At 41.8% G+C, this 27,493-nt stretch overlaps 1 protein-coding gene across 1 annotated transcript; it reads left to right on the top strand.

Moving 5' to 3' along the window:
• On the top strand, positions 1-27,493 carry ppp2r5a (protein phosphatase 2, regulatory subunit B', alpha isoform). Its single transcript, XM_063001685.1, has 13 exons — positions 1-713; positions 9,385-9,581; positions 12,439-12,540; positions 13,882-13,974; positions 15,733-15,863; positions 17,116-17,175; positions 20,020-20,128; positions 21,161-21,214; positions 22,197-22,247; positions 22,361-22,480; positions 23,022-23,149; positions 24,585-24,686; positions 25,807-27,493. The coding sequence occupies exons 1-13, from the start codon at positions 566-568 to the stop codon at positions 26,018-26,020; spliced, it is 1,509 nt and encodes a 502-aa protein (XP_062857755.1). The 5' UTR covers positions 1-565; the 3' UTR covers positions 26,021-27,493.

Below are 27,493 nucleotides of genomic sequence, written 5' to 3' on the forward strand. Positions count from 1 at the left end.
GTCAGTTCGACTCCGGTTCTGGTGCGGGTACTGGGAGAGTAAAGGTCAGTTCTCGGTTAAACAGCGCTGTAGGGCCGGTAATGCGGGAGGATACAGGGTGTACCGACTGACCTCTGGAGCATTTCCGTCTAAATGAAGTTTTCGTGGTTCCTGGTGTGGAATACTCAGCCGTAGTTGGTGCGACTGGGCTGTAAATTCCTCAACTAACGTCCGGGGATTGATGAGCACTGACACGGAGAGACAAACCGGTTTTACGGAGTGCTATTTCAGTACAAAATGTGCGACTTTCACGCCTGTAGAACACATTAAGCGTCCCCGTGAACCTGTGGATCACTTCCTACAGTAACGCTGCGAGTAGAACTTCAGACCAGAACTTTGAGGCGACCGTTGACTTTGACATGAACGACGGTTACATTTCCGATAAATTTCAATTTTTTGGATTCTAATGCGCGAGCGGCTCTAGAAGCTTCTGTTCGGACTCCGCGCCGCGCTCGTGCTCGCGCTCGTGCTCGTGCTGCTCCACAGGTCTGCAAGTTCTCCCTGATTAAGTGGCTCCGGACGAACCATGTCTAACATCTCAGCGACCGAGAAAGTGGACGGCTTCACCCGCAAATCGGTGCGCAAGGCGCAGAGGCAGCGGAAGTCTTCGAGCTCGTCCCGGTTTCGGAGCAACAGTTTGTCGGAGGAGCTGTCAGCACTGCCGTCGCTCAGAGGTAAGAGGATCAGTGGGTTCTGCAGGGTGCACCACAATCATACCAGCTCTGTGCAGAGTCGGCATGGTCTGTAGGTCTGGTCGATATGCCACAGACATCATACCGCGATATTTTGTCTCACCCTGCACCATACCATGTGACTGTGTGAATTTGAAGTCACATTCAAGGAACATTTAAAGCAGACAATCTACCTACTGGCATGTTTTTTTTTTAGATATAGCTGGGAAAACAGTACTAACTAAACCCGCTGACACAGATAGTGATTGGACATTTTACATTACATTACAGTTACAGTATACAGTTTGAGCAATTGAGCGTTAAGGGCCTTGCTCAAGGGCCCAACAGCAGCACCCTGGAAGTGGTGGGGCTTGAACCAGCAACCCTTTGATCACTGGTCCAGTACCTTAACCACTAGGCTACAGCTGGCCCTACAGCTGGACATAATGGATTGAACCCAGGTCTCCAGAACCCTGGTGTTGTACGGCACCACTTGCTGCCTTTCTAGCTACTTTTCTATGCACTGGATACTTTCACTAAATACTTTACCCTGGTCAAGGTCACAGTAGGTCCCAAAGCCTGAAGAAACACTGAAAACAGGGCAGGAATACACACTGTACTAACAGCCAATCAACGGCAGGGCAGCACACACTCACCTTTCTTATTTACTCACACCTAGGGGGGGGAAGTTAAAGCAGCCAATACACCTTCTGCATGTATTCTGTGAGGTTGTGGGAAATCAGCAAAACAGCCCAGCGATAAACATGCCAAATCCACAAACAAACAGTGACCGCTTGCTTCGCTGCTGGGTCACCATGCTTGCCCTATTTAATTCAAAATCGCATGAAGAAGGGCATCAAGGGTAAAAAGTGTACCAGATCAGGTGTGCAGATCTGAGTGATTCACTGTGGTGACATTTAAATATGTGAGCAGCCAAAAAACCCCAAAACAACAACAAAAAAACACACTTGGTGCTGGGCTGAACAGTGCAGTGCATGCTGCCCTCCACCTCAAAGTACATTCAGATTTTTTTTACTAATACGCTGGTGCTTAGAAAAGGAAGGAGTGTTTTTGTCCTGATAATAATTGGGAGTTTTTCCTTGTTACTGTGGTGCTAGGCTTTGAGGTTTGAGGTTATTGAACCTGGAATTGTGACGAGTTGTTGTGAGACTGTGTTCACTGTGAAATACACTACACACATTAATTTGACTGGACAAGTAATTTAAGACCTCAGGAGTATTAATGTAACAGGATATCTGTTCCATCACTGGAGGCTTCTCAGTGCATTGTGGGACTGGAGTGTCACAGCCTCCTGCTGCGCTAACACAGGATCTACACCATGATTCGTCATTAAAGATCGCGTCGTGTAGTTCTGATCTACAATTCTTAAAGACGTTCATTTGATATAGAGGTGAGAAGTCAAACTCGTCTGAGCAGGCACACCGGTGAGACTGGTTTCACCACCCTCATCCACATCTGATAAACCACTCATTGTTCATGGTCAGTGAAAGGTGACAAGTCCTCTTCTCGTTACTATCTTGATAAGTAAGACCTCAGAGAGCCGAGCCAAAACGAACTACAGAACGCCTCGAGCCTGTAATGGTTTAAATGTGGTGTTTTTGCTGTCCTTATTATTATTAGTTGGGTAGTAAACGTAAAAAGTGCATTGTCTTATCTGTTGTGCCTGAGACTAATTCTGTTTCATGTTAAATTAAATTACATAAGCTAAGCAGCGTTTTGAAAGATAGTAGAAAAATGTAGTTCATTAAAGTCATTAAAGCTGTTCTTAGACACCAGCCCAGTCAAAACTGTCCCATCACACTGATTCTAGCCGGTTCTAATCTCGGCAGAGCCACCGACCTGGCCGGGCATCCACACAAACACACCTGGCCGTGTTTGAGGGAGGGAAGGTTGGACGGGGTTTTATATAAACCGACTTACATTTATGACTGAACACAATTTTGAGCAATTGAGGATTAAGAGCCTTGCTCAAGTACCCAACAGTGCTAACTCGGTGGTGGTGAGGCTTGAACCGGCAACCTTTTGATTACTAGTCCAGTACCTTAACCACTGAGCTATCACTGCCCTTGTGCAGCAAGCAAGCCAGTGTTTGTTTATGATGATGCCAGCACAAAGCGGCCATTCGTGTAGCAATCAAGCGTTCTCACGTTTACTGGTTAATTTGCACTACGAGGCGGCCTAGCAATCCTACGGCAATTCAGTTAGCATTCGCTTAGTCAAAATGTCCAAGATTTTGAAGTCTAAAGAGCTAAAAACACGACTGGGGTAACTGAGTTTGGATGCAAAGGGAGGGTGTCAAATTTTCGTATTTGAGACAGAACCTTGCATTGTTGCTGGATGTTTTAGGTTTACATTCAACTGTTAAGGTAGCTGTGCTGTGTGAAAAAAACCTGTAATATCTGTGATTTAAAGAAAAAAAAAAGGTCCCGTGAATTAAGTAGGATCCTACTCATCGGTGTAGACGTGTGGAAAGTTTTATTAGACACGGCACGGAGCCAGGCGGTGCATTTCAGCCTGTTAAACACTGTCGCTTATCTTACTGTACTCGGAACACTCACTTCACTTCTCACGTTCAGTAAACACACGTTTGAACCACATTGTAAACTGGCATGTTCCGCTCCGGCTGTACCCAAACACGTAGCAGAACACTGTGTGTGTTTACTTCCACCAGCGTACCACACACACCGACATCCTGACTCGACAGGAACAACGTTCGCTCTGTTACCACGGTAACCACAAACCCAGAGTGCTCATGACAGCCCTCGCTGGACTGATTGACAGAACGTGTGTGACCCGACGTCCGTGCGTGTCGGAGAGCGAGGCTCACCAGGAGAAGAATCGATGAGTGTGTTTGATGAGATCAAAGAGGACGAGATGTCTTTCATGTCAAAGGGCTCTTCATTCATACGAGTGTTTATCTGCAGCCTGAGCTGAGCTGAGCAGACCAACCAGATCCTCAAATTACATTTACTTAAGATGCCAGTTTTACTGAAGAACACTATTAGCTTTTAAACTTTATTCTAAATAACAGGGGTGGACAAATCTTTACTTCTTTATGTAACACATCAGGCAAACAAATCCTCAAACGTGCTCATTCGGTTCCGTCTTTTGTTGCCCAGAAGTGTAATTAGCAAGACTAAACCACATGACTCCACACTCACTGACTTTGACCGTGAGTTTGTTGGACATCCAATTCTGAAAGAGCTGGATTTTCATTTAAAGCCTCCTCACTTGAGAGCCTTCACTCCTCTGAGACGTTTGCTGACATTTCAGACGCTGATGTTGATGGAAAAGGCCTCACAGTCCACGTTCCTATTCGTTTATCTCAAAGATGTTCAGTGGGATTAAGGTCAGGACAAGGCCAACATAGCTCACTCACTCACTTTCTTAACCGCTTATCCAATCAGGGTCGCAGGGGGGTGCTGGAGCCTATCCCAGCTTTTCAATGGGCGCAAGGCACACAGTAACACCCTGGACTGTGCACCAGTCCATGGCAGGGCGTACACACCCATTCACCTATAGGGCAATTCAGTATCCCCAGTTAACCTGACTGCATGTTTTTGGACTGTGGGTGGAAACCGGAGCTCCCGGAGGAAACCCACGCAGACAAAGGACCTTCTTGCTGTGAGGCGACAGTGCTACCCACCGAGCCACCAGACATTTTTTTAAACCAATATCTTTATGAATCTTGTTTTCTGCACAATTGCACAGTTATCCTGGAACAGAAAAAGGGACTTCCCCAGACTGTTGGCACAATGTATATTATAAATTAATTCTATACATCTGTAAAGTCACAATGAAATACATAATTAGGAGGGGTGTCCATGCACTTTTGACCATATGGTCACGGCGTGGCATTCAAAATTCATACATTCATCGACTGCTTTACCACCGCATTATCCTGGTCAGGGTCACGGTGGGTCGGATTAATTGGGAGAAAGGCAGAAAACACTCAGGACAAGTCACCAGTCCATCACAGGACACACAGTCACACTAAGGGTCATTTCTAGTAGCTCCAGTTTTCATAACTGCATGTCTTTGTACTGTGGGAGAAAACCGAAGCACCTGGAGGAAACCCACAGAGATAACATGCAAACTCCACAAAGAAAGGAAAGGCATTCCTTCTTGCCCTTCTTACCATGCCACTGGCAACTTTTTAAATTTAACAGCACAGAAAAGGTAAAAATCTAAATTAAAAACTAATTTTACATGTTACGTAGTTCACTGTTGCTCATGCTCTATTTTATCTTTCAAATACACCTCAATATGCAAGCATAAACCCAGATGGTTTCAAACTGCCCTGTTATTATAGGATCACAGATTTTCCCATGAATAAAGGAACTGTAAATCCATTAATACAAATAAATGAACAGAGGAACATACAGAGCTAACGCTAAACACAGAATGTAGAGAATAAGTCACTAAACTAGAAGCAAAAATAACTCGTACAACCACAAGTGCTTGTAAACTGTAGTCATGTGTGGACTTGTGGGCCAGATCCAGACACAACATGCAAAAGTCACTGTGCAAAAAGTGAATACATTCAGCTTGAAAACAGAAGAAGGTCGGCAGAGCACTGTTAGTGCTAATTAATGTATTAATGCTAAATGACAAATGGTGTCTGATGAGCGCACTGAGATGTAATACAGTTTATAAATCATTTATATTTATTTTAAAATCTAATGTAAATTGTTAACAGTTATTCTGGATGCCATTTATTGTGTGTGTACATGAGCTCACTGGTCGGTTTGGTTCTTGTGGCTCTGATCAACAGAGGAGAGTGAAAGGCCGTCACTTCCACCCATAGAATTGCTTTAATGATGTTGTATCCTACCCCCCGCCACTGATGGCTACGATATTGTCAGGACTCTTATCCTGTTAAGAATTGTAGAAAAATGAGACGTCGGTATTTGCTTTTCTTTCTCCTCCAGACAGATGGATCATCTTCATAAACAGCTTTATTCTTGATAATAAGCCCTGTAACGAGCTCTCTCAGTTCTGAGTAGGGGTGGGTTTATAAAATCGATTTTTCGATTTTAATCGATCTTTATTTGAACGATCCGATATCGATTCATATAAATGCGAGATCGATTTTTTAAATACGCCCCTTTTTACGGTGCACACGGAAATCTATTACTATTGTTACCCCCTTTAATTTCGCGTGACCAGCCACTGTTTTTTCATGCAACGAGATCTGACCTGCACATCAGTTTAGCATGGCAGAAGCTCAGGTTATGACCACTACACAACTTTTTGCACTGATTTTCGCTCGGCTCTGGATTCGGGAGGAACTCGGTGTTCGCTCTGCGATCAAAACTCGGCTCTCGATCGATGTGAGAAACAGCGAGGGGAAACACAGGGGAGAGGTTGGAAACAGGTGGTGGAGCGCAATATAGTTTCTATCAGAATACATCAGCACACGCGAGATCGTTCTCTACAAAACAAAATATTTATTAACCTCCAACTCACTACAGAACGATCCATGCTGCTCGTGTTGCCAAATTCATTTATTTCATCAGCGCACAAACTTTGATTGCTCGCTACTTGTTGATGTGCATGTTTGGACGTGGTATCATTAAACCTTTCATCACTTCTCACGTGTGTTTTCGTGACAAAACGTAGTTTTGGAGAGCAGAGAAGCTCGCCTGTGATTCCCCCTGGTGATGGATGGTGTAGTGTAAAACTCCCCATCGCCGATCAGTCGTGTAGTGTGAACATTACAGTGACCACGTGTTAATCAGAGTGTCGTGTAGTGTAAACTTGGCATAAGCTGTACAACAGCCAGGTGTATGTTTACATTACATTTACAATGTTGTAGCGTTTCAGACAAATGGAAGAAAACAGTAACATTCATTTTTTATTATTATTTCATTTGTCTGACATGCTACAACATTGTAAATGTAATGTAAACATACACCTGGCTGTTGAATGTTACTGTTTTCTGTTTTGGATTAATTATTTATGTAAACAAAATACACAAATATTTTTAATAATGAGTGTTCTTTGTACAATTATCACATTCGTTCTCTGAACATCTGTACATATGTAAACAAAACCTGTTAATGTAACTCAAATATGCCTAAATGTGTTGAATCGAAATTGGATTTAAAATCGAATCGAAAATCGAAATCGAAGATCGAATCGAATCGGGACCTGATGAATCGGAATCGAATCGATCCAGGAAATTGGTGGCGATACCCAGCCCTAGTTCTGAGTGTGTAGACGCTCGCTCGGCTCTGTCCTTTCGGCCAGCGGAGAAAGCGGCGCGTAGAGCAGCTGGTGCTTACGAGGCAGCGTGATATCCGATTAGCATCACTCTGGGAAACGTGCCACCCTCCGTTTGGTAGAACTTCAATCAGCCGGTCTCCTCAGTGCCAAGGGAGCAGAACTGTGGGCGATATCAGCGTAAATATACACCATTACGCTCATTATAACAGCGCAGGGTGGAAGTGATTCGTTCAGTCTGCAGCTCTAGTATTCTGATCAAAGAGATCACATGGGTGAGAAGGAGCCAATCCCAGACGTAGTTTCATCTTCGTTTACAGCGTTTAGCAGATGCTCTTATCTAGAGTGACTTCCAGAAGTTCTCGTTAGTACACATAAGAGCACTGAAACCTTATTAAATGTGAACGTAACTAAAAATAACTTTACAAACGGGTGAAATAAGAAACAGTGCATGTCATTAATTGCTCAAATGAGTGAGACGATACAAGCGGCATATTTAAAAGCCAGAAACGTGAGAAACTGCTTTTGGTCAGCCAATGATGTTCAAGCTCTCGACAGTGTGTGATCAGAAGAGGAAGCACAGCGAGACCCGGAGTCCCGCATTCAAAATAAAACCTTGTCGTACCAGAGGTCAGAAAAGTGGCACAGAATGTTTGGGTGTGTACAAACTGCCGGTATTGATTTTGATGAGATGATTAACTTGCTGTCTGCACAATACAGCACACACATGGTACACACACGGCACACACAGGGCGACACAGTCCACAAAGTTTACATGTCTGTCTGAAATAGACAGGATTATGCAAATAACATTGCTCTTGTGCAGCATGGTTAACAATTTTGCCGTGGCTTAACATTTTAGCTGTCGTGAGACCGTAGAGAAGTGATGTCAGCTTTGCTTCTGCTTTAAAAAAATTGAGCTTCCTCGGTGTTGAATGTTGTGCCACTCAGACATCAGGGTTGCCAAAGCCGTGTTGTGTTGTATAACGTTGTTTTGTTTTCACAGGTCGGTAAACACACTCTGTTTGGAAGTGCGTCTGTCTGTGTGCTCATGGGGCATTACAGCGATGAAAACACACATACGGATTATTATTTTCCGTTTTATAAGCGTGACAGGAGTCAGTATCAAGTCCGTAGTAATAATACTGTTGCAGCCATTCATGGTTTACTGCAAAATGTTTTTCTTTTTTCTCCAATATGAGATCCAACTTCCCATTTCAAATCCACACACCTACGCTGACCAAGGATGGTCGCAGACACGTTGCAGAAACGTAGAGGCGACCCCCGATCCAGTCTTCTTGACCAATTGTGTCTGTGGATTGACCGACCAGACTGGTGGCATCAGCACACCTCTGTGACATTTAGTAAAATGTAATAGAAACGGCAATCAGGGATTTAATTCTTCATACCTGCCAGACGTACAGAGCTGTGAGGAGATAATTTTGGCTACTCGTCTTCATTTGATTAACCAGAGCCAATCACCAAGATTTATCATGATTAATTTTTAATAATATATAGAAGAGCACCGCAGAGAACCACAGTGTTGCTTGGCAGTGTTGCTAGAATCACAGTTTCCTGTTGCAGTCTCACAGTCTTTGGTTGAACGTTGTGTCTATATTTAGTGAACTTGAACTGAACATTCAGCTCATCCAGACGTTTTTCATTTACATTTGCAGCATTCATTAGGTGCTTTTATCCTAAGCCACTTACAATTATGACTGAATATAGTTTAAAGAGTTGAGGGTTTCTTGCTCAGGGGCCCACAGTGGCAACTTGTGGAGGGTGGGGCTTGAACCAGCAACCTTTTGATTACTAGTCCAGTACCTTAACCACTGAGCCACCACTTTTCCCCCTAAAGCGTGAAAGCTTTATTTCAGACGTCCTGCTGTGATTGAAATGAAATGTATTACGTAACACACGCCATTGGCTGAACCGTAGCCTGCGGTAAAACATCATTGAGAACAACAGTATTGATCTGTGCAATCAATGTGTTTCCACATGTCCAAATATATGATCCGACTGCCTTCCTTTAGCCAGACATTTTTATTTTAAAATAAATGAAATGAAGGCATGCATGCAGTGTTTTGTTTACAGATAGGCATTCCCATCCTGAGCTTATAAATAGTGTGCAGAAGTCTGGGAACCCTGTTAATGTCTGAATCTCTGAATGAGAGCAGCGTGTAACAGGCCGTACAGTGTGTTCTGTACACGTGTGCATGTATATATGATGAATAAAGGCGTTCCATCTACCCTACATTGTTATTATAATGATCATTTCCTGAGAATTTCAGTGTGAAAGTTAATCCTGCTCATTCAATTTTACTTTCAGATCTTTGCAGTTACCTGAACCTGACACACTGCCATTAATAATAAAGTGCAACCTGATGAGCCACTGATGAACCTGTGTGTGTGTGTGTGTGTGTTACAGATGCTACCTCCACAGAGCAGCAGGACTTGTTTGTGCAGAAGCTGCAGCAGTGCTGCATGTTGTTCGATTTCTACGACTCGGTCACCGATCTGAAGAGTAAAGAGGTGAAGAGGGCCACGCTCAACGAGCTGGTGGACTACGTGTCTATCAACAGGGGCGTGCTGGTGGAGTCCATCTACCCCGACATCATCAACATGGTCAGCACCTTTTTTTATTTTCTCCCCATTTTCCTCCTGATTTAGCGACTCAATTTTGTCTTCCGCTGCTGAGAGATACCAGAGTGCATCCGAGGAGAGCACGTCGCTGTACACGCCTTTTCCGACACGTGTAGAGCCCTCTTCTTCTCACCCCTTCTTTCTGCACAGGCGTTTCTTCCGCCAATCAGGGTCCTTACACAGCGTATGAAGACCCACCCACACACACATAGTCCGGCCCCCACCAATTAGTATTTGCTACCGAGGAGTTCAGAAACTCAGTGCTGGTGTGCAAGCGGAACATCCCGCTGCGCCACCTGGGCACCCTTCAGACTTCTTACAGATGTTTTGGCTTTGCTGACCTCTGTGTGTTTCCTTCGTACTGTCCGTGTAGGTGTCTGGCTGGTCGACTGCAGAGCTGAGATTCGAACTCGTGAATGTTAACGTTAACCTTATTAACGAGCAGCATTAATTGAGCAGCGACTTCTTTGGCAGTAATTGAGTAATTATTAACGTTTGCAGTGAGGAATTTTTGAGACGTGAGTACTTGGTACTGGCTGGTGTTGGTTCTCTGACTCATTTGTGGTTTTCCTGTAACAGTTTGACGTGAAATATCTTCTGCAACCTGCAGTTTTTAATAGAAATGCAAATCGCTTTTTAAAAATACATTTTTATTTCTGCTCCTCACCATTTTCTACTTCAGCGGCCTGCACATTTCACACACAGACACACACACACACACACACACACACACACACACACACACACACACACACACACACACACACACACACACACACAGCTTCAGCCAGCACTTTATCGTTTTACTCTAACCCTTCTCTGAGTGTCTCGGGTGGTTTTCAGCTAGATATAAACATATCATATGTTCAAAATTATGTGGACACCCCTATAAAGTTTAGACATTTTAGCCATGTGGCAACATTTTGGAGACATTTACGCTCCTTAATACCACCCCAATTTAATAAAACAGGGTTAGACCAGATTGGTGAGAAGGAACCTCAGGGGCCTGCAGTGTCAGTGTCCTGACTTCATTCTCACTGAACGTTTTCAGGACGAATCAGAATGTTGACTGCGAGCCAGACCTTTATGTCACCGTATGAGTATGCAGCGTGTCGACGGCTCAGTGATAAACCGTACAGCCGTTTGAGAGATGAGTGATGACTCACAGGAACTGCTAATCACCGCACCGTCCTTGGAATAATGATCCGCTCAGCATATCAGAAGGTCACGCCCCGCCCGCTACAGGCGTTAAACCCTCACACGCTCGTCTTTACAAATCTAAATAGAAAATAATTCCTGCTCCTCTTATGAAATGGTCCTGGTGACACGGGAGTCGGGTTTAACCCCGTACCTGAGATCTGAGAAGATCAGGAGATAAAATCAGTTGCTGGAGACTTGACCAAGAAACAAGTAACTCACTGAGCACTTTTAGCACTATTAGGTACACCTATCTCATTTCTCATGATCAGTCAGTCTCAGATGAACTCCCAGTGGTGAAAAGAAGACGAAGACGAAGATATACTTTATTTGTCATATATACATATACAGGTGTACAGTACAATGAAATTCTTTCTTCACATATCACAGCTCGTTTGGAAGCTGGGGTCAGAGTGCAGGGTCAGCCATCGTACGGCGCCCCTGGAGCAGACAGGGTTAAGGGCCTTGCTCAAGGACTCAACAGTGACTGCATAGCAGAGACTGCATTTGAACCACCAACCTTCTGGATGCTGGCCCAAAATGATGCCATATCTATATCTGGAACCTCACTGACAGATTTTAAACTATTAAACCTGTACATCAGGGTTGCAGTGGTGCTAGATAGGAATATCCTGGACAGGGCACAAATCGATCTACCCCCCCAAGACCTAGCCAATTATGTCTACTGGCAGATAGCACCTGTGAGGTTCAAACCTGGATCTCAGTAGTGGTCAGTGATGTAATAAACCACTGTGACACTAATAGCGAGAGGCACATAAAGCTTAGCGTGACTCTCCGTACACGATACAGCTCTGTGTGGGAACCCAACACTGACAGGTGATAAGAAGTGGTCGCAGTTTGTGGTGAGCAGGTGCTCCTTGATCAGATCAACAAATTCACAATCAGGAATTGGATATGACTAGATTGGGAGATAAAGGGGGAAGGGAAAAAATAATAATTCAATGCACGTTTACAGAAGATGCACTACTGGTCTTTTTTTTCGGCAGCTCCTGTCACTCTCTCGGTCACTCTCTGTCTCTGTGTGTTCCTCTCACCCCACTGGAACCCACCGCTCACAGACAGCTGTGTTCAGATGTTCCATGTGGGTTCTTCTTGTGCTGGTGTGTGTGTGTGTGTGTACCCGTCTCTCACGTGGAGTCCTCCTGTAATATCCGGTTGCTAAAAATAAGAGGAGGTTGTCATGGTGATAACCTTCCTAACCCATTTCTCCAGCAGGGCTTCATGAAGAAAAGCTGAATGAATTGTCAGCTACATGGATTTCACTCTAACTCTGTCCAAAGTCGCTGTTTTCTCCTCACAGGCTCTCGGTAGTGGTGTATTAATAAACGTTTAAAAAAAGAAACAGAGACGAGACAGAATTTCAGCTTCTACTCAGTTTAGAACATTTTATAGTTTAGAGATTCTCGTCACAAACTATCACTTCAAAACATCTTCATTAAATTATTCATTGATGTAAATTGAACCAATAGGAAGGTCTGTGCAGGAAGTGTGATCTTGTCCTCATTAGTGCGTTTAGTAAGAAAATACAGCGTGATTAAACATGTTCTCCCCAGTACCGTTTGCTGGAGAATAAAACCTACTCCCTCTGCAGCACTAACAGCACCGTCTCCTTTCTCCACAGATCAACGTCAACTTGTTCAGGACTCTGCCTCCGAGTGAAAACCCCAATTTCGATCCTGAGGAGGACGAACCCACACTGGAGGCCTCATGGCCGCACATTCAGGTAGAGCAGGTTACACGGGGCTGTGGGGATTCTGTTCACAAATGAGCAGAACGTTTTACATTCAGGCATTTAGGAGACAATTATTTCAAAACAACATGCAGCTGAGAGAGAATACTTAGTACGCTACATAGTATACTATGTACTATACTACTGTACTATATTATACTAAACTACTATACAATACTCTATTATACATTTATACTATATTATATTATACTATTACAATATACTTCATTATAATTCTATACTACTGTTATTATACCACTATACTATAGTATTCTACTATTTTACTATTATACAGTTATACATTACTATATTATACTATACTACTATACAATACTCTATTATACAATAATATTATACTATATTATATTGTTATTATACTATATTATACAATAATACTATATTATACTATAAGACAATACAACTATACTATAATATATTATACTGTACTATATTGTACTATAATATAAAACTATATTACATTATAGTTCTACAGTAAAATACTGTATGAAACTACACTGCTCTTTAGTACCGTAAAATACTAATATAATATATTACTATATTATACTTATTTTAGTGCTTCCACACTACTCTGATTTAGTACTGCTATATTACTCTGATTAGTACTTTTATAGTACTCTGATTACTACTTTTATATTACTGTGATTAGTACTTTTATACTACTCTGATTTAGTACTGCTATATTACTCTGATTAGTACCTTAATATTACTCTGATTACTACTTTTATATTACTGTGATTAGTGCTTTCATACTACTCTGATTAGTACCCTAATATTACTCTGATTACTACTTTTATATTACTCTGATTAGTACTTTTATATTACTCTGATTAGTACTTTTATATTACTCTGATTAGTACTTTTATATTACTCTGATTAGTACTTTTATACTACTCTGATTAGTACCCTAATATTACTCTGATTACTACTTTTATATTACTCTGATTAGTACTTTTATATTACTCTGATTAGTACTTTTATACTACTCTGATTAGTACCCTAATATTACTCTGATTACTACTTTTATATTACTCTGATTACTACTTTTATATTACTCTGATTAGTACTTTTATATTACTCTGATTAGTACTTTTATATTACTCTGATTAGTACTTTTATACTACTCTGATTAGTACCCTAATATTACTCTGATTACTACTTTTATATTACTCTGATTAGTACTTTTATACTACTCTGATTAGTACCCTAATATTACTCTGATTAGTACTTCTGATTTGATTGTCTCGTTTTCGGACTGGATTTGTTACATGTGGGTTTTCACTGATGCACTCTCATGTCTCTCTGTATCCCCTTCAGCTGGTGTACGAGTTTCTTCTGCGTTTCCTGGAGAACCCAGACTTTCAGCCGAGCACTGCCAAACGCTACATCGACCAGAAGTTTGTGATGCAGGTGTGTGTATCAGTCTTTCCTGTAATTATAAGTAATTATCTGTCAATATCTCAGTGAATAGTTTCATAATCTAATACACAGTCAATAAACAGTGTAACGTAAACAATATAATATACGTGCCGTCGACCAGCCTAATCTGCCATTAAACAGGTCAGTGTGCTTAAAGGCGCTTCCTGCCCATCTCAAATCACATAAGCTCACGGATGCCAAGAATGGACAGGGGACGTCCCTCCCACCACAGAGCAGTGCCAATCAGTCCAAGCCTCTGGCCAGGCGAAGGCTTTGTCACAGCCTAAACCAGGAAGGTGGAAATCCCTGACAATAGGGTGATATTTTTAGTCTTGTGAACAGAATTTTAGGCATTTGTAATGATTTAGATTTTATTTTTATTATTTGGAAAGCAGCATATGGATCTAGATTTATAAATGGAGCGAAGAGAATTCAGACCCATTCCTATGTCATGTTATGAATGAAAGGTTTTAGGTTATTTAGATGTGGCTTTTATGTTGTGTTATGTAGATGAACATTGAGATGCTATGTAGTGTTTCATCTTCATGTGGTTGAATTAAGAAAACATGCTCCCCTAGATTAAAGTGTAAAACAGAGTCTCTTTAGAAGATGGGGATTTCTATATAAACATTTCTGCCAAATAGTTTTATCCTGAAAGTCAGCGGTGAGTTTTTAATAATATTTTATAAGCACGAAGTGCCATGCATTCTCTAACCTCTGATCTCTGGATCGTCCTAAACAAAGCTTCAGTCTTTACTCCACCCAGTCTAATAAAAATGACATTTTCTGGTCTTCGTCGTCCTTCCCTAAAAGTGGTGCACAGACCCTGCTTCTATGTTATTTAAGAAGGACACGTCCATCTGGCTTTAATGCATCTCACAGGAATTCCTTCCGCTCGTCTCTGTCCTCATTTAAATCGTATAGTTCCTCTCGTCCCATCTGAGTCACAGGCCCGGGCCTGGACAGGGCTGAAGGTGACGAGCAAGTTTCCATGATGGTGAACGCTTCCCTCTATAGATTTAAATAGCACTCTGGTGTTTACTCTGCAGAAAGAAACAAGTTTTGGGGTCAGATAGGGAAAAAATACAGACTGGATTAGAGAGATCAGCAGATCAGCAGATAAAAGGAGTCTGACAGTTTTCTTTAGTATCAGTGAAGTGATACAGCTGCTCCGAGCTTTTTAGAAGAAGTGATGATACGTGGACGTGTGGCTATTTTCAGCCTTTCATCATGACACTGGGTTTAACTGCAGTTGTACAGTGTAGGTGGGGCTGGAAGACTTTTTAAGATGTTTATCTTTTAAGGGTTTTGGGAAACTACATTTCTATCTGCTTTTTATTGGGAATAAAGTGGTCTTGTCATGCAAAGCCTTACTTTTAACTAGAACCTTAACTCAACACCAAAAAAATGTAGTCCACAACCCACACAAAACGTTGAAATACGTCAGTGTGGAAATACAGAGCCGTGGAGGAGCAGGTCAGCTACCCAAGAGAATCATCAGTGTCCGTTAGATTTAATAAAAATCACCTACATCTTGCATGAAAGATCAAACTGAATTTGGAAGTTTTTAGACAACAAAAACAGGTTGCTAAAAGTGAACCCAGCATTTTTAGGGTAAAAACATCATACCAACAGTCAGACACGATGGTGTTAATGTGATGGTGTGAATGTTCTTTACTGTATCTGGAGCTACGTATGACATATTAGGTCATATGTCCATAACCTAAAGCCCTTATTTCCGTCTCTCAGCTGTTGGAGCTGTTTGATAGTGAAGACCCCCGGGAGCGAGACATCCTGAAGACCATCCTGCATCGCATCTACGGCAAATTTCTGGGTCTGCGAGCCTTCATCCGCAAACAAATCAACAACATTTTCTTACGGTAATGCTGCACACACTGTAAGGGTTTATAACGGCGTCTTTATCAGTTTAACGATGCTGCAAATAAGGAAAGAAAGTGAATATTTGTAGGATAGATTATTACTGGCCTTAATACTTACTGCTAATCTTTAGGACCTAAAGTTGGGTCACAGCATGATTAAACCATCAGGGCTCAATAACCAGCCGTCATCTGCTTCAGCTGTGATGTGTTACATAAACATCACCCAGAGATTCAAATGTTCAATCTGTATTGCACTCATGATGTAAACTTAGGGGTTGAGAAAGGAGATTAATTCATTACACCAAAAGGACTATGGGTACAAGAAGAATTTCAAGTCCTTGAACATGTCTAAAGACACTTAGGAGTTTTGTCCAGAATTCCAAGCTTATGGTGCCGCAGCAAACCCAAAATTTTTCCCCCAGAGACCTGAGCAAACTCATCAGGAAAACAAAGAAAACCCCCGTGTTACTGCATCAGAGGTGTGTGGACGTGTTTCAGTATTGTGAGTGAGTCAGTAAAGCACACTCACTCACCCCTCTGCCCAAAATAGATGATGGAACGGCTTTGTTCATTCATTCAGGGCTTCCACCACCACACAGCTGCTTTAGCACGTCACTGAACATGCTGAGCTATTTACCACACCCACTCAACAGCCGTGCAACCACACCACCCTGTTCTTGATAATTTTATATGAACTGACAGCTTTATTTAATCGGAAATCTGAATAGTGCTCAAGACTGCAGTATACGCTGATGAGCCCAAATAAACTACTTCCTAATAATGTGCGTGACTGTGCTTATTTCATAACAATGGTGGACGTGAGGGTGAGGGATCTGTTACATGTTGATCTGATGGAGGTTCCTCGTAGTTTATTGTTGAATCCAGCAGATCTGATCAGACCTGAGGGACTGAATCGTTGGTCAGGCGACTGGAAGTGAGCTCATATCGACAGTGGTCTGAGGAACCACAAACCACACATAGGGTGTTGGGCAGCCAAAACTCATTGATTCCAGAGGACTCAAAGGCTGTAATGTCGGGTCTGGACCAACTGCAGATCTACTGTGAATCAAATTAGAGATGATTTTAATCCTGGTGATGAGGTGAATGTTTCCAAACACACAGAGCATCAAACCCCGAAGACATTCAGGCACAGATCCCGAGCACAAGGGTCGTGTGGGGTGTGAAACTGACTGCAGTGTAGAAAAACAAAGACACCGTGATGCTGTGTGCTATTGACATGTTTCCTCCTCAGGTTCATTTACGAGACTGACCACTTCAACGGAGTGGCTGAACTTCTGGAGATTCTAGGCAGGTCAGTTCATTCTAGATTATTTCTATAGATCATACATTCACATACATTCCATTTCACAACTAGTTATGGGCTGTTTATTTATCACACCTTATACCACAACATTCCAAACCCTGATCCCAAACCCTGAACACAGTTCCAGAGATGAGCTGGAACTTCTGTACTTCTGTAAGCCGGTCCAGCTTCAGTGCATGACCACACAAAGGAGCTTTTGACTGATTGAGCTCAGATTCTCATAGACACAAATGTGCAGAGCCTTTTTAGAAGAGAGGAGACTGTTATAGCTTAATTCTTCATACTGACTACAGATACTTTTAACAGGGGTGCCACTCCATGCCAGGGTACCACACAGCCGCCCCTTTGAAGTAGCCAATTCACCTTCTGCATGTTTTTAAATAAGTAAGCGATTTAGCTCCTGAAGTGGACTGACACCCCAACCAAGCTCTATTTTGCCTTGTGCCCAGGCATGATTGGCACTGGATTAATTACAGCTTTGATCAGATTAAAGCCTTTGTTGAATTTGAGTCAGTGTTAAGATTGGATTGCAGCTTTATTACTTTGCTAGCTGCTTAGCAGTCCACAGTGACTCAACAGAATAAATCTCTGTGAATTCTGCTCCTGTTGATGACAAGGTCACCAGCGCTCGTGCTAAAAAATACTCTCTTTCTGCTGCATGTGCTCACTTATATGACACAAGGTGTTGAGATGTGTGTAGAGGGAACGCCGGGGGTGTAAAAGCTGTATTGGGATGCAACAATGATTCATCAATAATTACTCTGACATTTATTAATTATGAACATATGATTTAAATCATTCATACAGATCGAGCCATGTAAAATACAAAGCAGGCTGCTAACAGAGCATGAAAATCTTTTGTGGTTGATTGGGAGATCTACTTAAAGTGCTTATGAATAAATTGTAATATATTTATTAGCATGTTTCCAATAAATCCAGTTTCCTGATACACGTCACTTCACCTTTGTTCTCTTGTGCTGCTGATTCACACCTGTAAAACACAAGATGATTCACCAACTGAAACAGAACTGGGAACACATCAGTCAGTGATGTTCACTTTATTCACAAATTAAACATTATTTTCACTATAATTTTATATAAAATCTACTTTAACAGAGGTGATTGTGTGTCCCAGAGTTTAGTAATCACGCAGGACCCCAAATGCTCGAAATCATGATTTATAATAATTATTAGTGTCAAAGGTTCAGAGCTTAAAGCATAAATTATATATTTATTAGGGCTGTCAAACGATTACAAATTTTAATCGCGATTAATCTCAGAATTTCATATAGTTAATCGCGGAATTAATCGCATTAAATAAAATCTGTGTAAATGTTATAGAAAACAAGGATTTTTAAGTGAAATGTTACCATTAAAATGGTGAACACATTTTATGCTAAATGTACTGATGTTAACAACTGCTGGGACAAGAGAAAACTGTAAGGGAGTTTTATTCACTCACATACTAGGCAGTAATACTATCCAGCAGAGACCCTTGACTTCGTATAAATGTCAGATTGTAGGTTAGAATTTCTCCATCAGCAAACATTGTAGATCAGCGGTGCTTTAGGTGGGATAAGGCGTAGTTATTGTAACAGACTTTCCTTGTGGTTGTATCGTGACAATGGTTTGATGGACGTTTCTACACGAAGTGAGTGTGTTTTGACCCTTTGGGGCTTCCATAGTTCATGGACTAGCGTGCTTGACTCCGGTATTCAGTGCCGTAACAGATTAAGTTAATAAAGTGTTTTGCTCCTGACAACTTGTGAATATACCGTGTATTTATTTCTTTATTATGCAAGTGCATCCCTACGACGCTCAGTTATATTATTTTAACAAACCGCAAATGAACAACGGTGGCAAGTCCGACATTAAAACGTTGGTTCTACCAGTCAAGTCTCAACATGAACTAGAATTTGCGTTAACGGCACTATTTTTTTTAATCGCGTTAAATTGAGATCGCGTTAATGCGTTATTATCGCGTTAACTTCGACAGCCCTAATATTTATACGTACAACACACACCTCGGTGTATAGCACGATAAAAATGCTCAGTCGCGAAACAAGTTTCATTGTTTTATTGTTCCCTGTTGTACAGACGTCGGGTTTTTTCTGTTGATCTGTCCTTCATTACACACATTACAAAATGTCAAAAGTACAGACTGAACTCCCTCCAACTACCTATTAACATACATCCATTCATTCATCGCCTGTTTCACCACCACTTTATACTGGTTAGGATCGGGGTGGGTCTTTCTAACCATGTTTCTAACCACCATCTTTAAAGCAGAAGTTAAAAAGTGTCGTTGTAATCTTATAGTTAAAACCTGGGCTGGAAATTATCTCTGAATCAGCTCTTTTGTGATGTCTGCCATTATAGTACAGACTGTCCACAAAAAGTGCATTCAGCACAAGTCAGGGATCATTTCACTGAGAACCAGATCAGGGAAAAGAAACCAAAGCATCGTAAAGGCAAGAAATAAACCTCAGAGCTTAGAAAATAGAAACTATAGTGTGGGTGATGGAACACAGTGCTAAACACGCCTCTGTCCCAACTTTTTTAAAATGAATGTTACAGACATTAAATATTAGATATTAGTTTATATTTACAAAATACAGTGAAGTTGATCAGTAAAAATCTTTCTACTATAGAAATAAAAAATCTAGAGAATGAGCCAGTTCACTGTCATATTATATAACCGGAAACATGCAGTTTAATGAGGTTGTTAAAACGTTTGCATGATAATAACTAGTTCTTAATGTTCTTATTACTGTAGTAGCTGCTCTAAAACCCCCAGTAAAGACAGACTGGTTTCTCTGTGTCCGTTTGCAGCATCATTAATGGATTTGCTCTGCCGCTGAAAACCGAGCACAAGCAGTTCCTGATGAAGGTGCTGATCCCCATGCACACTGCTAAAAGCCTCGCCCTGTTCCACGCTCAGGTACGGCACGACACCCACATACACCCTCAGTAGTATCAGCAAAATGACAGAAACAGCTGCACACATCTGTCATCACACTGCAATATGTACAGTTTAAAAGCAACTTGAGGCAACTAACAGTCACAAAAACTTTAAAGCGATTTAATTTTAATTTAAGCGATTCAATAATTTAACTATTATATTATATACTATACTAAAATTACCCACCAGATGTAACAGGCACATGTATGACCCAGACTCAGCAGTATCGGTTCAGTACAGCATGTGTATCACTAACTACTGAGATAATGTAATGCAGCCAATCCACCTTCTGCATGTTTTCCAAAGCTGGGAGGAACCCTGATTATGCAGAGCTAAGCCACAACCTTCATGTAGACTCCTTAATGACTGTGATCAGTGTTTAAGGGCAAGATTTAAACCCAGGTCCACAGAACCCTGGTGCTGTGCCACTTTGCCACCCTCGAATATTGTATATTAGGAGCTCCCAAGTGAGTCCTGGGTCACTTTACCCTGAAGCAGCTATTTGGTTCCATCTAGTGGCTGCAGACACCAAACGTTCAAGTCATTTATTAGTTTAATACGACATACCAAGAACAAACCTTTTTACATGTTGCCATCTGTACAGACTAACCTGTATATTATAAATAAGTGGGAATAATAAAGGTTGTATTTTAACTAATATGTAAGTATAATGACACCTGAGCAGTCCATGTATTTGATTCAATAATCTATTCTAATAAAAAACACTAATATTTTCTCTGTTCTCCTCCAACTGGAGGATTTTACAGGATTTTAAACTTTTTCGTCACTGGTCAAATTGCCCGCCTCGACCCAGCGGCTGTGCGTTCTAAAATCATCAATCCTCACTTTTGGCTTGGGACAGCAAACTACAAAGCATTTTGGGACAGAATAGTGTACCAGAGCTGGGTGGACGCACCCCTGAGAACAGAACCTTATAAATCACTGTTTCTGCTTCTCAACCCTTTTATGTCATGAGTGCTCACGTCCTGCTCTTCTTTGTCTCTCTTCCAGTTGGCCTACTGTGTGGTTCAGTTCCTGGAGAAGGACCCTACACTCACAGAGCCGGTACAACACAACACCCCACACACTCACTACAACAACTATAACAATAAAACAACCTCTACTGATGTACACCGAGCAGGCATAACATTATGAGCATTGACGGGTGATGTGAATAACACTGATCATTTCTTCATCACGGCACCTGCTAGTGGGGGGGTATATTACGCAGCAGGTGAACATTTTATCCTCAAAGTTGATGTTAGAAGCAGGAAAAATGGGCGAGCGTGAGTATCTGAGGGAATTTGACAAAAGCCAAATTGTGATGGCTAGACGACTGGGTCAGAGCATCTCCAAAACTGCAGCTCCTGTGGGGTGTGTCCCGGTCTGCAGTGGTCAGGAACAGTGGTAAACCGGCGACAGGGTCATGGGCGGCCAAGGCTCATTGATGCACGTGTCGTCCGAGCCAACAGACGAGCTCCTGTAGCTCAGACTGCTGAAGAAGTTCACGCTGGTTCTGATAGAAAGGTGTCAAAATACACAAAGCATCACAGTTTGTTGTGTATGGGGCAGCACAAGGGGGGCCAACATATTAGGAAGGTGGTCATAATGTTATGCCTGATCGGTGTACAGTATATTTGTCACTGTAAGTGAATACAGACGTGGCCTGAGCTCTTGGGGTTCCAATCCCAGATGAGGTCACAAATACAGATGCATGGCGTTACGTGAACCTAGTCTATGGGGGATCATATCAGTTTTCAATTCTGCTGTTTCGTGTCTTTTATTTACTCCTTTGTTTCTGTTATTTTGTCCACCTCGGTTATTTGCACATATCCACTTTTTGTCAGAAGATTTTTAGCCACATTATCGTTCTACCTTGGTCAAGCATCCGGCAATTGGGTTCACTTTCAATTGCCCTTGTGCTTCAGTAGTGAGGCACGAGCCGTCCTGTTTACTCATTTAAAATATTTAATAAATGAACACACAGTTTCTATAGTGATCGATTCTTCTTCAGAATAATCTATTAAGGTCTGTGTGTCTTCTGCAGGTGATCCGGGGACTTCTGAAATACTGGCCCAAAACCTGCAGCCAGAAAGAGGTTTATCTAACACACTCTTTATAACCTGATACGAACATTTATTCTTCATTGTTCAGTATAAATTGGTGGGAATTGGCAGCTCATGTTCTGCGTGTGTGTGTGTGTGTGTATAGGTGATGTTCCTGGGTGAACTGGAGGAGATCCTGGACGTGATCGAGCCCACGCAGTTCAAGAAGATTCAGGAGCCTCTGTTTAAACAGATCTCTCGGTGTGTGGCGAGCCCTCAGTTTCAGGTACGAGTACTGCAAAAATGTCTCGGCAGTTCGTCTGCGTAAAAATTCTAACCGCATTTTAACCCCACGGCCCCAAAAAAGAGTCAGGACGGCAAGTAAAATAAAATAGAAAGCTGTGATTTATAGGTAAATCATTAGAAACAGCAGAAATATATGCAAATTTCTTAAAATAAAAACATGGGACATGGGTAATATAAGATGTGATGTGATCGTACCTTGTATATAAAAGCATCATTAGTAAAATGTTTGGTTTTTATTATGAAATGACAATTATCAGAGTATCAGAGAGGTGTGTGTTAGGTACAGCCCTCCTCAGTCACGGAAGGACTTTGCAGCAATAGAGGAGATCCAGCTGAAGAATTGGATATGACTAAACTGAAAGCAAAAGGGATAAAGGCTGCTAGCAAATGTTCTGCATCTAAGTTTTCACCAGTATGATCATTGTACTGGTCTATGTGAGTGCACCAGTAGATATACGCATGCACTGACCCTGACCTCACTGTAACTCTGAGCATTAACCGCCCTGCGTCGTGTTTCACAGGTAGCAGAACGAGCACTGTACTTCTGGAACAACGAGTACATCCTGAGTCTGATGGAGGAAAACATCGACAAGGTCCTGCCCATCATGTTCGGCAACCTGTATCGGATCTCCAAAGAGCACTGGAACCAGTACGTACTGTTGAGTGTGGACACACGTCCTGCACCTGACAGGGTGTAAATGTGATGATGTGCAGTATTCCTCAGTCCTTAATAAAATGGAAAATATACGAGGAAAAACACATGAGATATTTATCATATATCAGTTTATCACTATTAAACACCTGACAATGCTCACATCCACAGTTAGAGCAGACTGAAAGGTTCTAACCAACCGGAACCAGGTTCAAACATAGAGCTTTCTCTCAATGTGGGCTTAGTGGAAATGATTATTATTAGTTATGAAATAAAGAATTAATTCAGCACTGATAACTATTGTTGAGAACCTGTAACGTTTGGGGTTGTTTTATCCAAATCCCTAAAAACCTTGTTGTGATTTGTGGCATTATGGACTTCATTAAGTACCAGGAGAAAAGAGCCTCATAATATGCAACCTATAGCTATATATAAACCTATAGCTATAGGTATAAAATATAGCTATAGACAGACAGCTAATAAATCACACAGACTGCTCTCATTCATTCATTCATTCATTGTCTCATTTATCACCACTTTATCCTGGTCAGTGTCGCAGTGGGTCTGATTTATTGGGTGAAAGGAAGGTCACACCCCGGACAGGTTGCCAGGTCATCATAGGGCAAATCCTATCACACACACACACACACACACACACACACACACACACACACACACACACACACACACAGACAGACACAGAATAAACATACAAACTCTGCACAGAACTCTGCATTCATCTAAACTGGTTGTACTTAGTATTTAACCATGATCCTGGTGGTATTGCGGAAGCATCTGCACTCTTTATGTTTCTCCTTTTAGTTATAAACATTTTCCTTTAATATGTCACCCACCTGTATGTACACTATATGGACAAAAGTATTGGGACGCCCCTTCTGAATTTTTGAATGCATGTGTTTCAGCCACAGCAATTGCTAACAGGTGTAATATATTATATAACCGTTTAAAAGGAATGATATGCTTCTAACTTTGAAGCAACAGTTTAGGGAAGGCCCTTTACTAGTCCAGCATGACTCTACAAAGGCACAAAGAACAGCTCGATTTAAAAATCAAGAGACTCCTGTGTCCTGCACACTGGGATGAACTGGAACACCAACATCAGTGCCCAGCCGTACACATGCTGGCACAAATTCCTACAGACATGTTTGAAATGTCTTGTGAGAAGCTCCTCAAAAGAGCATCTGTTGTTCTAGCTGAAAAGATCACATAGAGGTCACTCAGTTTTAACAACGCTTGTTTTTGAATGAAATGGGACGTCCAACAAGGTCACGGTCATGTGTCCAAATACTTTTGGCCGTATAGTGTAATCGTTATTTTGTTCAGCCTGCTGTATTTCTTTTATAATTCTGAGTATTATGACCTAAAACAGTAACGTATCACTCATGTCCGTGTCCTCCCTCACACCTTTCAGGACGATTGTATCTCTGGTGTACAACGTGCTGAAGTCTCTGATGGAAATGAACACCAAACTGTTTGATGAACTCACGACCACTTACAAAACTGAAAGACAAAGGTGAGACATCATTCATTCATTCATTCACTTATTCATTCAATCATTCATTCATTCAGTTTTGATAAGGTTCAGGTTGGGTAGGAACACATCATAAACAGGACCTCCACCTATCCTAATGCACTCACTTACTCAGTGTAGAGGATTTAAACTTCTTACAGGCACTAAACCCAGGTTCACAAGTCCCCGGTGCTCTGCATCACCCACACTGTCAGCCGAGCCACATGGCACTTCATATCAAGATGATTTAGCAGCTTATTCACACAGTGCAGCTAATTTTTTGTGTAAATACGTTTACATCTATCCAAAGTGACTTACAATGGAGACTGTACACGGTTCAAGCAATTAAGGGTTAAGGGCCCAACAGTGGCAAGCTGGTAGATGTGGGGCTTGAACCAGTGACCTTTCGATTACCAGTCATGTACCGTAGCCACTGAGCTATCACTGCCCCAATATACTGATCTGGCATAACATTATGACCACCTTCTTAATGTTGTGTTGGTCCCCCTTTTGCTGCCAAAACAGCCCTGCAACTGTGATGCTCTGTGTATTCTGACACCTTTCTATCAGAACCAGCAATTTGAGCTACAGTAGCTCGTCTGTTGGATCGGAACACACGGGCCAGCCTTCGCTCCCCACGTGAGCCTTTGCCACCCATGACCCTGTCGCCGGTTTACCACTGTTCCTTTCTTGGACCACTTGTGATAGATACTGACCACACAAGAGCTGCAGTTTTGGAGATGCTCTGACCCAGACGTCTAGCCATCACAATCTGGCCCTCGTCAAACTCGCTCAGATCCTCACGCTCGCCCATTTTTCCTGCTTCTAACATCAACTTTGAGGATAAACTGTTCACTTGCTGCCTAATATATCCCCCCCACTAACAGGTGCCGTGATGAAGAGATAATCAGTGTTATTCACTTCACCTGTCAGTAGTCATAATGTTATGCCTGGTCGGTGTACATATTAAGTAATGGTTCTACAGTCCTCCTCACTTTGTTCCACCATCACAGTACCATACCCCAAAGTAAATTGCCCCAAAGGAGGGGGGGGGGGGGGGGGTCACAGTGTATTTGGAACACACTGTGACGTAACCCCTCATTGTGCACTCTTGTGTCCTCAGAGAGTTGAAAAAGGGGCAGGAGAGGGAGGAACTGTGGAGAAAACTGGACGCACTGAAGATCTCCAAATCTCAGAACAACAGCCACGGCCTTTCAAACTCCATAAACACAAACAACAACAACAACAATCTGGGGGACCGGGACAGTGTAGCCGTCAGCTCTTCACACAGTGTACACACACACACTCACACACACAGTACTCCGTGCAGCGAATGATCCTGCCATGGACAGCGTCTCCACTCACACCAGCGTTCTGTCCCTGACTCCAGACGTCCCAGACTTTTTCAATTCTACCTGTATCTGTTTTTAATGGGACGTTCGGTGGTTATGCACTCTAATGAACCAGGTGGGCGTGTGCTCAAATCTCTTATACTGTCACATTCTGAGTGAAACCACTTTTGTGCTCAGTACCGATGCAGACTGTCTGTACGAGGCATTTTCAGCAGTGTGTGCGGCTGAAAACACAAACATGGACATGTAGAACATTTTGAGGATGTATGAGGTGGTTAATACTCTGCGTTTCCGTCATAAATTGCATAACTATCAAGTGTTGGGATTTAAACTCATTTTATTATGTCAACATGGCACTCAGGTTCGAAAAGGCCGGTCTAGAGAAGCAGTTTTTGTACTCTGATCTGAGCAGTCCTGGTGGGACATCCAACAACATCCACTTTTTAAAAATCGTTGTATGATTTTAATCTTCTTATTCAGTATGAGTCTCATTTGTGTCTGTTTTCCAATCACAATAAGCCCAGACATGCTTCTTGGGGGGAGGATGCGTCATAATCACTACCATGGCTGATGTTTTTGTGAGGAAAACATGATCTGCTGCGGTTTAAAATTGTAATTTTAATAAAGATAATAGAATGAAATAACGGAATTATAATGACGAACATTTTTACTCACAGTAACCCAACAGGCAGCTTTTAAAGGATAGCACGATGCATCCTGAGCTTCTCTCTAGAGGTGGAAAGAGTACTAAAATATTGTACTCAAGTAAAAGTACTATTACATTGATGATTTTTTACTCAAGTGCAAGTCAAATTACTAGTCTAAAATCTAATCAAGTAAAAAGTAACTAATGTAACATGACTTTTTTAACAGAAGGAGGGACATTATTTTCCAACAGAAGTTGATAGATGAATGATACAGCAGACGACACACAGCTCACCAGCCATGCAGCATATTAGCAGTTCATGTGTGGATGTAACCACTCTACACACCTAACACACTGCAACTGCTGTTGTCTATTCAAAACAGCATTATTTCTGTTTATCCTCAATAAATCGCTGTATTTTATAGCTTGTTGGACTAACTTGGTTCAGGTCAATAGTGCCAACTAGGGTTGCCAACTTTCAGAACTGGAAATAAACACCCTGGGCTGAACCGCGACCCAGATCAATCACACAGCAGCAGAAAATCATAACCACTTATCTGCTTACCTGATCTATATCCGTGTGTTGTTCCATTAGGGATATAATCCACTTTATATAAGACCATCTTGTATGTTTCCAGAATATATAAATCCAGACCCAACTGTTTTATCCACCTAACTAATGAAACCTATTGTAGATCATTTATTCTCTCGGCTTTCCCGGTAAAAAACTGAAATTGGTGATTCATTCACTAAACTGTCATTTATACAACAACCAATGAAGAAAGAGATTAAAATTCTGCCCAGAATCTGAA

This window comes from Trichomycterus rosablanca, chromosome 9, assembly GCF_030014385.1.
Source record: "Trichomycterus rosablanca isolate fTriRos1 chromosome 9, fTriRos1.hap1, whole genome shotgun sequence".
NCBI lineage: Eukaryota > Metazoa > Chordata > Actinopteri > Siluriformes > Trichomycteridae > Trichomycterus > Trichomycterus rosablanca.